Below are 15,190 nucleotides of genomic sequence, written 5' to 3' on the forward strand. Positions count from 1 at the left end.
CAATTTATTATATCAATTCATAAATGTATGACAGATGGGAATGCTTTTTTTCAGCTCTTGGCAAAGCCTCCTATTGGTTGAATAGTCTTTGGTTTTTAAACTGTGACCATCATCATTCACACCTATTTTCTGAAATTAAACAGACCAATACCATGATGAAATCGCCTATAAATTTGGTTACCATAGAATGTCTTCCAATTCTACACCATAAATTATTCAGAATACCACTCTCCCTAGAATAATGAATGGGACCAAGACTGACCAAAAGGCACTCAGGGGGAAAAAAAGCCTTTGAGATTCTTTAAATCAGTTTTGGAAAACCCTCCATATTCAAGTTTATTCTGGTGGCACCTTTACCAAGGAAACCATAAAAGATACCACTAGAAGTGCATTGCTTCATTCTGAAATATGTACTTGGGTCTTTTAAAAGCTCAGCTCCCCTAGAATATTAGTAAAATTATAATTTATGCATATAGATAGCTAAGCAATAAATTTGTTTGTATTCTGAAAAAATCAAAATGTATCCTAGATGTATGTGACCTAGTGTTGACAAGTTAGTCGCCCACCAGTTATATTTAAAATAAGAAATTTATCAACTGGATAAAGAAGCCAAAGGATGTCCTGTCTCAGCATGTGGAAGGCACACTGGGGATGGGACCAGGAATGGAGGAGAAACACTAGACTTTTCTGCCTGTCATGGTAGCTACTTCAAAGTATCACCCACGTCTATTTGAAAGTAGCAAGGTTGCATCCTCAGACTGCCTCAAAAAAGCTATGACTGATAGACTCTCAATGAAAACATCAGGATGGTGGTATGGTTAGTTTTAAATGTGAGCTTATCAGAACCTAAATTTGATGTAGGATTCCCCTCTGTATGCTGTGAATAACATTGGTTAATAAAGAGACTGTCTTGAGCCTGTGATAGGGTAGAGTAGAGCTAGGCAGGGAAAACTAAACTGAATGCTGGAAGAGTTGTGTGAGAGCAGAAAAGGCTAGCAGAACATGAAACAACAAGCCAACCAAGACCAACACATTTGACTGTCTCTCTGTTTTAGACTGTAGACACGATGCCTTAATTTCCAGCTCTGATTTCCCCTCAGTAACCAACTGTGACCTGGAACTGAAAGCTGAAATTCTCCCTTCGATCCCCCTAGGTTGCTTTAGGTCAAGGCGTTCTCCCACAGGCACAGAAATGGAAGCACAGCTAATGAAGAGGTTAGCAACAGCCCAGTGGCTGCAGCCCACCCAGTGTTTTCCAAGCTTAAAGAGAAGTCATTGCCCACCTACTTAGTAGTCCAAGAAAACGTTTTCAGTGGAGAAAAGGTTGGGAGAGACCTCTGTACCACAGTGATCACTCAAACTGCCAAGGACATCAATGTCACAATATCTAGGCATATGGGGGAAGGATCTGAACAACACATGGGAAGTGGTTTTAAGGATCAAGCCCATATTCAAAAATGTGTAATTGTACTGTACCCTGTTAGTGAGAACTAAGTCACCTTTTCATATCCTTATCATAAAGGAATTTAGAAAGTCAGACTCTTACAGGGGGAATAAAGAAAAGGAAATGCTTTATGAGTAGCAGGTTTATGCCAATAAATATTACAAACACTCATTGCTGATAAAATTAGCATCGGAGCTAGAGAGATGGCTCAGCCGATAAGAGCATTTGTTGCACTTGCTAAAGGACAGATGTTGGCTCTCTACATGGTGGGTCACAGTCATCTTCCATTGCAGTTCCAGGGGATCCGATGCCCCTCCGACCTCTGTGGGCACCAGGGACAAATGCGGTGCACTGAACATTATTCAGGCTGCCCAAAACATTTTTTTTCTGAAACTAGGTGGTATAGTTATTGTTTGTTAGAAAAAAAATTACTGAATGTTTATTTGCAACTCAAAAATAACACTTTTTCTAAGCCTTCTTTTCCATTTTTCTTTTTCTGTTTCTCATTCTTATGTCAAACCGATGTGGCAAACCGTCTGCTAATGACCAGCCTGGACTGTGATAAGTGCAGAACTTGACCTTGTCGTGTTTTCTCACATTCAAAAAGAGATGAAATTCACGACAAAACATGACACGTAAACAGTAGTTACTTTTCAAATGGAACATGAGCTTAAATGGCCAATAAATATTTTATTACGTCACTCATAAAATCAAAGTTCTCCAAACAGTTTAAACTCTGAGAAATATGACCAGAATTCAGATTGATGTCATCAATCTGTAAGAGATGACCTTTAAGCAAGAATACAAAATCCGTTTCCATCCTGCATCACTGAGAAAATATTGGAGAGATATGCTCTGAGATGAAAGAGTGATAGCCTCAGTAGTTGTCATGGAGACCATCAGGAGAACCCTTCTCCAGCAAACTCCTCTGACATCGCGATGCATCAGCCATTTTATTCTTATGACAAAAAGAAAAGGCTCCCAGATACAGGGTGTGTGGATGTTGTGGGGGTCAGTATGCATCCCCCAGGAAATAAAATACACATGTTGTAAGCACTGATGATTCTTTTTTAATTGTGAAAGATTGTTTTGAAAAGTGCCTTTTATTCCTTATCAATATCCAAAGGCGGGGGGGATAGGGTGGGAGAAAATACTTCCTTCAACTGGTCCAAGTTATGAATCAAAGTTAGAGAAACACCATCACAAACCTGCTGAAGTAGGACAACAGTGATTGGAAAGCACCGCTGATGGAGCCAGCTTCCTCTTTTGGAGATAGGAGAAATGCTTCAGATAAGCAGCCTATAGGAAGGAAGGATTTATTTTGCCACATGGTGTCAGAGATGTTACTTGGGCCACTTGTTTGGGGACTGTGACAAGGCAGAAGAATACAGTGGCTGCATGCAGGAGGTAGAACACTGCCTCTAGCTTGGTGGCCAGGAAGCAAAGATAGACAGAAAGAGGAACAGGCCCCAGTAAGGCACACTCAAAGTCCCCACTTCCACCCACTAGACCCCACCTCCTAACTTCTTCCCACTTCTCAGAAGCGCCACCATCTGGAGACCACGGCCTTAAGACACAGGCTTTGGGAGCCTTTCAAAGTCTGCAAGGATACAGAACAATCCCTCCGTGACCCAAGCCCTCGCGATTTCTTCCTCCACGACAGTGCTTATAAGGTCAGAAGATCTCATCAACACGGAAAACAGCAATCATGCAGGATGTGCTGGACAGTGTGTGGCTGCAGGCCTCAAGCAGGACCAGCCACCCTTGTCTGTGTGAGATAATAAAACCCTCTAGGCACCAGGAGGGGTTTGGTGACAGCTAAGCACTGCGCAGTAATGTGCTTTACATACATGGGAAAGACAGTAAGATACCTTTGGTTGAGATCTTCTTTGGGTGCTCTCACCTGCCCCAGGGAAGCCTAAAAAAGTAATAACTAAGTAGGGCTGAGTTAGCACCGTTGGTGAAGTGCTTGTCATGCAAGCATGAGGACCTGTGTTCGATCCCCAAAAGCCGAGTTAAAAAGCCAGGTGTAAGGATATATGCTCTAATCCCAGCCCCGGGGAGATGGAGCTGGGTGGATTGAATCCCTCGAACTCACTGCCAGCCAGCCTAACCTATTCAGCAAGCACGGGGCTAGGGAAAGAACTTGTCTCAATAAACAATATAGATGGTGTCAAAGACAAACACCTGAGGTGGGGCTCGGCCTCCACATGCAACTGCATCCACCTTCATGTGTACCTACCTGCACACACATGAACAGGTACACACTTAGAAATGAAGTAACAATAGGGGCCAGAGAGATGGCCCGGCGGACAAGTGCTTTTGTTACTTCCTCTTCCAGAGGCCCTGGGTTCAACGCCCAGCACAAATCAACATCGGTTGTTAAGGTCACCATGATTCTGAGGTCTCAGTCTAAGCAGGGTACCTTAGATGAACGCGGGTTAGGAAAGGGGGCCCTGCTTGCCAATGTGACACCCCTTTAATGAACTAGGTGCCATTTAGGCAGAGCAGATAGCGAGGTAACCAGAAAGAGGTGAGGCAGAGGGGAGTGATTCAGCACCCAGAGAGGAAGTGTCCGGGAGATTAGAGGTTTAAAACCACCTGGGCTGCCTGGCCTGTGGCTCTCCGTACTAGATTGACAGGACCAGAGGGATCCTGGTGGAGTAAGCCTGGATGAGTAATTCTGAGTTTCTACACATTGTTTATTCGAACCGGACTCAGCTCCCAAGAGAAGCAGAGAGAAGAAGTGGATCAAAGAAATTAGCAGGACCCTCGTCACGTTGGAAAATCATCAGATTTACTCCGGAATTCCTGAAGTTTGGTACTTCGCGTCCACGCACTTGAGAAACTCCGCTGCTATGGAAACGGAAGCGGTTGACCTGAGAGTCAGGAAGCAGACTGGGGGGGAAGGGAACCGGATCCGTTCAGGAGCTGGGCGTGGTCTCGGTTACCACGGCAACAGGGACGCTCAGGCCGGGCGTGAGCCCAATTTTGTGGCCAATGCACCTCCCATCCTTAGCATGGCACCTAAGAAGGAGAAAGGCACCGGGAGCGCAATCTCTAAGATATGGGAACCCTCGCTCATAGCTGCACACTTGAACCAGGTGAGTCTTCCGTCTCAAGTCCTCCCCCAGCCGGGGGCAGAGGCAGCTGGAACACTCCCTGCTCTGTACTGCTCTCCCAGGTCCTTACACACTCCAAATCTCAAAGAATGTCCTGGGCAGGGATGGAGGGCACTTAACAAAGGGGTGAACAGGGAGTCTGTGTATATAGCTCAGTGGTAGGGCTGAGTGAGGCCCTGGGTTCAATTCACTGCACCAGAGGAAAACCCAAGACAGGATGGGAACCTCTATCCTGCAATTTCAGTAGGGGTTGCCAGATGCGGTTGAGGGTGGAGGACAGGCAGTGCCAATGCCACTCCTAGGGCTCCTTTCCAACGAAGGCTCCCAGATGCTGTGTCCAATGTGTTTGCGAACCGCTTCCTTCCTGATTGGCTGCTATCTTGTCAAATCGTCTGTGGCCCTGCACACAGCCATATCTTAATAAATACTGAGTGTAAACAGGCAGGGCCCAGGGCGACAATCTGTGAAAATAGGAAATGTTCCTATGTCACGGCTTGCCCTGTTCTGTTTTCTGTTGGCTTTGGTAAATGACCATGGCTCGACGTGACTTGGAGAGGAAAGAGTTTATTTCATCTTACTGTTATAGTTCATCACTGAGGGGAGGCCGGGCAGGAACTGGAAGGAGACACTCTGCAGGAATTCTGCTCTCGGACTCTGGCTCACGCTAGCTTTCCTATACAACACGGGCCCACCTGCCTAGGGATGGTGCCTCGTACCATGGGCTCAGTCTTCCAACAGCAATCAGCAATTAAGACCATCTCACAGAAGCGTGGCCACAGGCCCCTCTGTTGTGGTCAGCACCTCGATTGAGACTCTCTCGGCTGACTCCAGGTTGTGTCAAGTTGACAGCTGAAACAAATTAGGACACACTCCATGCCAATACACCAAACGTTTTCATCTGGGGCTGGAGAGAAGGCTCAACGGTGGAGGGCACTTGTTTTTGCAGATGACCAGGGTTTGATTCCCAGAACCCACAGGGTGGCTCACAACTATCTGTAACTACAGCTCCAGTGGATGCTACCTCCATTCTGGCCTCTTGGGGACCAGGCATGTACATTGTACATATATATATAAGTGCAGGCAAAATACTCGTACATATAAAATCCATATACACATATATCTTCATATATCTTGAAGCTATAGGAGATCAGAAGAGCTAGCTGCTCCTTGCACATTGCCACAAATGTACACTGCAATCTAAGATTCAAATCAGAGGGTTCCAAAGACCTCGACCACCTCCAGTGAGAACTCAAAGGCTTCTGACACCAGCAGGTAGAAATCCACATATAGGTTCTAAAGTTTCTAGGCTCAAGTAGTCTTTTGAAAAAAAGAAAGGCCATTTCTGGAAATTCTAGTCTGCCATTGGGAACCTCTTGCAACAGTGGAGAGCAAGTCTGGTTTCATTTTTCATTTTGCATGTGGGTATATGATTCACTAGAGAGTTTGTAGTTAAGAAAAGGAAAATGGACCTGCTGTCCTCCTGGGAAATGGTACCTATTTATCCTTATTTTCCAATAAGGTTGCTTCTTTCTCTATGGGAAGTAATGCTATCTGATATAAAAATTAGTCCTGGTGAGCCCCATAAGAAGAGTCTGACACTCCCGTTTCTGCTGGGACTTCATGTGTCATAACTATGACTCCTCTGTGTGGTTTCAAAAACACTGGCAATAAAGAGCGTAACTCCATAATCCCCAGTTACATTCTCAGCATCAACCTGGGATGCTTGACTTGAGAGAAAGGGCACATAACTGGGTGTCCATTGCTCCTGACTTAATTCTGAAAATCCAGCCACCACTGACTCTCTTTGCTGTACAAAGATAACACTTATTAGTACATATGAAACATCACACCTCAAATTTTATTTTTTTTAACTTTTTATTTATTTATTTATTAAAGATTTCTGTCTCTTCCCCACCGCCGCCTCCCCTTTCTCTTCCCCTCCCCCAATCAAGTCCCCCAAACAAGTCAGCCCAAAAAGCAATCAGGGTTCCCTGCCCTGTGGGAAGTCCAAGGACCACCCACCTCCATCCAAGTCTAGTAAGGTGAGCATCCACGAAACTGCCTAGGCTCCCACGAAACCAATAGGTACAGTAGGATCAAAAACCCATTGCCATTGTTCTTGAGGTCTCAGTAGTCCTCATTGTCCACTATGTTCAGCGAGACCGGTTTTAACCCAGGCTTTTTCAGACCCAGGCCAGCTGGCCTTGGTGAGTTCCCGATAGAACATCCCCATTGTCTCAGTGTATGGGTGCACCCCTCGCGGTCCTGAGTTCCTTGCTTGTGCTCTCTCTCCTTCTACTCCTGATTTGGACCTTGAGATTTCAGTCCGGTGCTCCAATGTGGGTCTCTGTCTCTGTCTCCTTTCATCGCCTGATGAAGGTTAATATTCAGGAGGAAGCCTATATGATTTTCTTTGGGTTCTCCTTCTTATTTAGCTTCTCTAAGAACCCGAATTATAGGCTCAATGTCCTTTATTTATGGCTAGAAACCAAATATGAGTGAGTACATCCCATGTTCCTCTTTTTGGGTCTGGCTTACCTCACTCAGGATGGTGTTTTCTATTTCCATCCATTTGCCTGCAAACTTCAAGAAGTCCTTGTTTTTTACTGCTGAGTAGTACTCTAATATGTATATATTCCATACTTTCTTCATCCATTCTTCAATTGAAGGGCATCTAGGTTGTTTCCAGGTTCTGGCTATTACAAACAATGCTGCTATAAACATAGTAGAGCATATACTTTTGTTGTGTGATAAGGCCTCTCTTGGGTATATTCCCAAGAGTGGTATTGCTGGGTCCATGGGTAGGTTGATCCCGAATTTCCTGAGAAACCTCCACACTGCTTTCCAGAGTGGTTGCACAAGTTTGCATTCCCACCAGCAATGGATGAGTGTACCCCTTTCTCCACAACCTCTCCAGCAAAGGCTATCATTGGTGTTTTTGATTTTCGCCATTCTGACAGGTGTAAGATGGTATCTTAAAGTTGTCTTGATTTGCATTTCCCTGATCACTAAGGAAGTTGAGCATGACCTTAAGTGACTTTTGGCCATTTGAACTTCTTCTGTTGAGAGATCTCTGTTCAACTCAGTGCCCCATTTTATAATTGGGTTGATTAGCCTTTTACGCACACCTCAAATTTTAAAAGAACACAAGGTTTGGGTGTATTGTCAGTGAGACTCTAAAATAACAGCATAGGAATGTGTATGGCATTGACACATTTACAATCTAGAATGGCTTTCGTGCCCCCAAAGAAGCTTTAGCACACTCATTACCTGAGACTTCCCTTCCTATGGCTTCAGATATGCTCAGCCAACTGAGGTCTGAAAGTAATAAATGGAAATTGTGTTAAGCCACACAGCCTTCTGCGTATCCCTAGCAAATCTCATACCGCATCTCCCTCCATCCCACCTGTGACAGGAGTCGTCCTTACATCCAGTGTGTCCACTGGATATAGGGAGTTTGCCCACTGATCTCTTCCAAGCCGTCTGGTGGATCAAGTAGACGACTGTAATAGCACACTTGTGCAGTGCACAAGGGTTCAGTTTCCGCATTTCACCACCATTCCACTCAACACTAGCTTCACGGTGCAAGGGTTTCATGATGGTCATCAGAATGAGCCAAAAGAAGCTGAGAATGGCCTCCTTCAAGGGGGAAGGAAAAGTTATTGATTGAATAAGGAAAGAGTAGAAGTAAAGGCTGATACTGTGCTATAAGAACAGGTTTTCTATCAGTCAGTGTGTGGGGAAAAGGAAAAGGAAGCCGTGCTAGTTCTACTATCGATACTGAAAAAAGTTTTACTTCTCTGCTAAGTGCATAGCTGAGATGGGAAAGACAATTACATTGTGGGATTAAACACCATCTGTGGGTCAGGCAGCTACTGGGGATCTTGGAATATATCCCCAGATGATAGAGTCTGTCATAGAAATGAAAATCTTGCCACACGACTGTCAAGGCAGATGCCATTGGCCACAGTGGCGGAGGGGATGCTAACTGAACCTGTTAGTACTCCTGAAGCAAGGCTCACTTCCTTTCTCTTCCCTTCCTCGCTCCAGCTGGCTTTGTCTGTTTGCTGTTACTATAACAGAACCCTTTGACTAGATAATTTACAAAGGACGGAGGTTTCTTTCTTGTGTATCTAAAGGCCAGGAAGTGCTAAAACAGGAGCCCTGGTTGTACCATAACATGGCAGAGGGTGTCACATAGGGAAGTGTGGGAAAGAAAGAAATAGGGATAAATTGCTTTTATCAAAGACAACCCCTATAACAATTAAGCTACTCCTGGAAAAAAAAAAGATTAAATAAGAGTGTTGTCCACATGTCCTGATTGCTTCTTTAGTTTGTTTGTTTTATTTGGGGGGTTGTTTTGTTTTGTTTATTTTGGAGACAGAATTTCTCTGTCCTGGAACTCATTCTGTAGACCAGGCTGACCTCGAACTCACAGAGATCCACCTGCCTCTGCCTTCCAAGTGCTGGGATTAAATGCGTGCACCACCACCTCTTAAAGGTAACTAAACTTCAACATGAGCGTTGGAGGGGGAAATTCAAACCATTATACCAGCCTCTGGAAGCTGCCATTTCTCTTTCCGTCTGAATTTGCCTGCTGAAAGGGTTTTATATAGGAATAACCAGCCAGCATTTGCCTGAGTAACTGACTTGTCTGACTTAGCAGTCAGTGGTTTTGAACTATGGGTTAGAATTCCTTTCCTTTAGGGTACATCCCATACTTTATTGAGCTACTACCTATCCTTTGCTGAACACTGGGTGGTATCTCTCCTTGCTTAGTGTGATGACTGATATTAGTAATATAAGAGTACAAAACACTGTGCTAGGGTCCCTGCCTTGAGTTCTTCGGAGCATCTGTGAATCTGGGGTAGCTGGATCATGTGGCAGAGACTTTTTCACATTCAGATACACACAAAGGACTCAAGGCCTCCACGTCCTCACCAACATTTGCAGTGTTCTGGAGTTGATGTTGTTTTGAATTTCTCTTTGATGCGGCTGGATTTTTCTTTGATATTGTTTGTAATAATCATCCTAACTGGTGTGAAGTGATGTTTCCTTGTGTTTTTATTTTCAGTTCCCTAATAATTTATGACATTAGCATGTCTTTTAAAGTCCTTCTCAATCATCCGTACTTCCTTGTTTGCCAGTTTATGAATTGAGCTGTTTGGTGATTTATTATCAAATTGCAAAAGATGTTTAACTCTTCTCGATAGAAACCCCTCGCCTGCTATCATATTTTTGCATCAATGCGCTCTTCTACCCCAAGGTTGTCCTTCCTTCCACTGACAGTCTACTGTGGTATTCCACGTGTTTAGCTTTGCAAGGTGCTCAGTTTACCTTGCTCCATAGCTCGTAGATTTGGTACTGTGCCCAAGGATGCCTCCTCGTAGCCAATGGCAGGAACCTCTCTCCAGCGTTTCCTCTGCAAGGGTCATTCCAGCTGCCGTGCTCAGGGTTTCCTTCTGCTTTTAGTTAATTAAATATTTTCTTAATCCCATTCTTCTACTTCTAATTGCTGAGTCTTTTTTTTTTAAACTTTGCCTAGTGCTTTTTCTAGATCATGTGGAAGGTTTGTATGGGCTTTTCTCCTTGATTTTGCTGATGTCTTGACGGCATTGAATTTGCTATTTTAGTTTTAGGATATTTTCTTTCCTCTCCTAAAGTTACTAAGGTATAATTGGTAGGTCAAAAACATGCATCTATATATTAATTTTCATATACAGAGCCACCTTCCCATCTCAAGAACGCATCTCACTTGCCCCCCCACACACACACATATGTGTGTGTATATATATATATGTATATGAGCCTCTTCCTGTCCTGTTGAGTTTGTTAGTGTCCTCAGGATTTCACATCAATGCTCACAAAGAATAATCTTATAGAGCTACTTTTTCTTGTAGTGTTTGGCCTTTGGAAATAGTCTGCCTCTTCAATATTTTGAAGAGTCTGAGGAGAATTTTGTATTATTTATTTTTCTATGAATGAGTGTTTTGCCTAAACACATATGTTTGTGTACTACATCTGTGCCTGCAGAGGCCAAGGTATGGGATCCCCTAGGACTGGAGTTACAGATGGCTGTGAGCTGCCATGAGGATGCTGGAAATAAACCTGGGTCCTCTGGAAGAGCAGCACTCTTAACCACTGAACATCTCTTCAGCCCCAAAAATAATTATTAAAATTAACAGTGCAAATCAAAAGTCACAGTAGTGATGACTTAAAGACATTTGTGCGCATGATTTATTTTTGTCCAATAACTTTAAATTTTTGCACAGTGCTAAGTTGCTAGCTAGCATTTTTTCACTTAAGACTAAAGGGGTAGTGTTAGCACAAGCCTTTAATCCCAGCAGAAGCAGGAGGAACTCTTTGAGTTCAAGGCCGGTCTGGCCTACAAACTGAGTTCCTGGACAGTCAGGGCTCCAGAGTGAAATCCTGTCTCGAAATAATAATAATAATGATAATGATGATGATAATAATTAATTAATTAATTTAATTAAAGAGTTCCCTTTCATGCTTACTGAAGATCATACCATATAGCCATGAACCTCCTTAACTTTGTCTCTCTGAATTTTCTTCATTTCTAATTCACTTTTAAAACACAATTTGAGTAGTTTAGAGGATCTTAGTTGACAGGTTTCGGTTTTTTCATTTTGTTTTGCTTTCTCCTATCACTTTGAATATCCCAGGTGAACTTCACACTGGTAAGGACCTCAGATGTGAGGAGCTAATCTTTCTCCCATGGCTTCCAGGGTTTTCTGTGTGGGCTGTGGCAGTCTGGACATGCGCCTGGGCAGGGGCTCCAGTCTGTCACACTTGGAGTCTGTTGAGCTTCTTGGATGTGTAGTTTTTCTTTCCTCAAGGTTGGGGGATCTTCATCCATTATTACTCCAATAATCTGCTCAGATGATTTTCTTAGTGCCCCCGCCATATACAGCCCCTGGCAGTGTTCCTCTAGTTCCTTAGACAATACTCGGTTTCCTTCTGTCTTTTTTTTTAAAATCAAAGCAAAATTATTGAGACAGCAGACTAGGAAGCCCAATGACTCTTGTACACGCATAAACATTAAACAATAATAATTGTGCAGGTTCAAAATTAAAATGACCCTTGAGAAAGCCTAGACACTGAAATCAGTCATGACCCAAGGCAACAAACAAAGCAGTGATGAATGAGGCGTTTCATGGCGATTCCAGTCTCATTCCAGCTCTGGGTGCTGTGGCCACAGCAAGGGCGGAACCTTCCATCTTGGTCTGTGCCCTGTGCTGTTCAGACTGCATATTTTTAAATACTTCATGTTAGGGCTTGCAGATTCTTCATCCCGCCTGCTTGGGGCTGTGGGCAAACCCCTCTAGCAGAATTTAGTTAGTCACTGTTGGTTCAGCCCTGGCTTCTGCTGCCTTCTTTTTACAAACACAGACTAGTACTTTGTCTGTGCTCTCTTTGGGTTCAAATGTCCCTTTCCCGACTCCCTTTAGTTCTCTCACCCCATTAAGGCAGCTGTTTAGAAACATCTAATAAATCCACGGCATACGTTTGTTAATGGAGATTTGTTATTTGTTTTAATAGACCAGTTTTTTTCTGTTTCTCTGTATGTCCTATTTTTACTCAGAAACTGGACATTTGGAAACTTGCAAGCATTCTAGGGTTTGTTGATTGGCAGAGAAGAGTTCAGCACATTAGGACATATCCTACCCTTTGGTGACAATCCATGATGAAGTCTCAAGGTTTCCTAGGGCTAATTCTGACCTCCCTGCTGGCTGGTTTGTAAGCATTCAAAGTTTCCCCCAAACACCTAATTGTTTTCAAATACCTTAGCTCCCCAGAGGAGCCTTGAAGCATGGACATCTTTCTCTCAGGGTTATTAAGGCTCCCTTGCCTTCTTCTACCCATGTTCCCTTTCCTCAGGGATCTATGGCTCTTCATTCTCTTGAAGCTTTTGTGTGTTAAAGCATATCACAGCCTCTTTCCACTCTGCCAAGCTGGATGCACCACCACCCCCCGCCCGGTTCTCCCTGGTTAAACTTGGATCATAACACATATAACCAGCACCTTGTACCACCTACAGAGAAATCCAAATAGAAGTAATTTCTGCTCTGCTCTGCTCTGCTCTGCTCTGCTCTGCTCTGGGGTCCCAGGGAAAGGAACCAGGATGGACCATCCGTAGGGTGCCACGCCCACACCACCCGAAGCAGCTGACTAGGATAAAAGCACCAAGAAGCACCTCGCTCACCATGGTTATTTGTTGTTGCGGATCTTTGATTTCATACTCTCTTGAGAGTTGTTTTAACTTTGAGTTCTTACTCCCCACCCCCATCTATTGTTGTTGTTTGATGTTTGCCTGTGGAAAAGAGGCAAGGGGGCTTCCTAGTCTGCTATCTTGATCATTTCATGTTGATACAAGATATTTTTTAACATCGGTTCTGATTTTTTCTTTCATTTCTTCCTTGCTGAACCTACAGCAGGTGATGCTGGGAAAAGAGAAATGAATGGCAGCTTTATTCGTGACAATTTATGGGATGTTTCCAGAACTTTTCAAATAGTACAAGCATTCCTTAAGGGAGCTGGCGGGCTCCACTCTGCTGCTCTGAACAGCATCCACAGCTTCAGGATGCATGGGACATATATTTTGCTTGGGGCTTTGTACTCAAGTAAAAACTTCTGCATCAACACAGAGGAAAAGATCTTTGGTCTCAGTGGAAGGGCTATTAGCAAACCAGGAAGGGAGCTTTTTGTTTTGTTTAAGATATTATTTGATTTTCTCCCAAAGGTGTTTATGTGAATGCCAGTATTATCTGGAAATTAGAGCCGCTAGGGGCATCTCACAGGTGGAATTTGGTTCAGGATTTTGTGAATTACAGTAGTTAAATTCTTTTATGTTTTTATATTATCTGCGGGGAGACTATCTATTTGTCCCAATCTAAAGAGCCTCATTTCTCTCTATAACTAAAGCAGACATAACCTACACAACTGCCTATTGACAGGAAAGCCATGACATTCTTTCACTATTCCCCATCACAGGAAACACTAAAACACAGGGAAGTGTTGACAGGGTTTCTGTCCTGCCTGGTTCCCGCAGTCGTTAAGTCCCAAAGAATATTACACAGTGGTCTACATTGGTGATAAACTGATCGGCCCATTAACTCGGGCTGCTTATTAATTCTTATAACTTATATTAGCCCATTATTCTTTTCTATGCTAGTCAAATGGCTCAGTACCTTTTTCAGTGAGGCTGTCACATCTTGCTTCTGTGGCAGGCTCACACTGCAGAAAGAGTGGGCTTCCTTCTTCCCAGAATTCTCCTGTTCTCATTGACCCGCCTCTACTTACTGTCCCGCCTATACTTCCTGCCTGGCTACTGGCCAATCAGCATTTATTTAAAATATAATTGACAGAATACAGACCATTGTACCACACCAGGGAAGGTTGTGGAAACTTATACATTCCTTTTCCTGCCCCAATTTCCTGCTTCCATAGTCATTGATTTCACTACAGAATGATTGCAGGCCAAAAACATCCAAATTAAAAGACTTTGCCCTCTTACTGCCATTTATCTAATGATTATCACCATTTTTATTAAACCTTTACTTTTTCCTTAATATAAATATTTAAAAGTGTTTATAAACACATGATTTATTGATGTCCTTCCTGAGACACCAAAGCCTTGCTTATAGTTTGTATGTTTTCATTCTTAGTCTGTGCTCACCCTTTTTATTTTCAAATAAGTAATATTCCTTGCATAACTTTTAGTTCTAGAACCAACATCCTAGCCACAAAAGAGAATGCCTCCTTAATAGAAGCAACGCTGAGTTGTAAGTAAGATGTAAGAAGTAATTCTAAGAGGAAGTTTTAGGTAGACCTTGCAATTTAAAAGCAAAAAAAATATATTTAAAAGCATGGCATATCAAAGTGAAGTAAGACTAAGCTCCTCCTCTTTTAAGGCTGGGCAAGTCAACCCAGAATGAGGAATAGGTTCCCAAAGCCAGCCAAAGCATTAGGACAGCCCCTGCTCCCAGAGTTAAGAGTCCCCCAAGTAGACCAAGCTACACAACTGTCACATATATACAGTGCCATGCAGGCTCTCTGGCTGTCAGTTCAGACTCTGTGAGCTCCTATGAGCCCAGGTTACATTTGGACTCTTACATCACCCTCTCTAGCATTGCCATAAGGTGGGCATCTTTGGAGGAGGATAGTTGTCTAAAGAATGGCTGTTGGAGTCCATATCATTAATACCCAACTTGAGAGCCAAGTGCTCCTTAAAGCAAAGAAATGAATCTAAGAGGCGCACTTGCGTTATCCAGAGCATCAGCCTTCCTGCCCGGCCACTCGCATCCTCTGACTTCCCACTCGAATCACTTTCTGTGGATGTGCAGCTCTGGACTTTCTCCTGGGGCTGGTGATGGAAACACTTGAGTTTGAGTGTTGGGATCTCCATCTCTGAGATACATATTGTTTCTAAGTAGAACTGTTTCTTCTTTCTGAAAGAGTGGAGAGAAGAGGGCTTTGCTTCTACCTACAGATATATGCCCCTCTAGGCCTTGAAAGTCTTGGGTCTCTGTCCTTCAGCTCCCCGTTTCTGTCCCTGGCACTGACATTACTACAGTAGCTAAACGTCCTCTAGAGTCACTAGTCT

At 43.5% G+C, this 15,190-nt stretch overlaps 1 protein-coding gene across 1 annotated transcript in view; it reads left to right on the forward strand.

Annotated features, from left to right (window-relative positions):
• Positions 1-4,423: 4,423 nt before the first annotated feature.
• Positions 4,424-15,190, forward strand: part of Spag17 (sperm associated antigen 17) — a 237,311-nt gene continuing 226,544 nt past the window's right edge. The window contains exon 1 of the mRNA XM_050157515.1: positions 4,424-4,548. Within this exon, the coding sequence (XP_050013472.1) occupies positions 4,465-4,548 (84 nt within the window). The 5' untranslated portion in view covers positions 4,424-4,464. The remainder of the gene's footprint in view (positions 4,549-15,190) is intronic.

Source organism: Alexandromys fortis, unplaced genomic scaffold (assembly GCF_014885135.2).
Source record: "Alexandromys fortis isolate MF-2015 unplaced genomic scaffold, M_Fortis_MF-2015_v1.1 scaffold_78, whole genome shotgun sequence".
Taxonomy (NCBI): domain Eukaryota; kingdom Metazoa; phylum Chordata; class Mammalia; order Rodentia; family Cricetidae; genus Alexandromys; species Alexandromys fortis.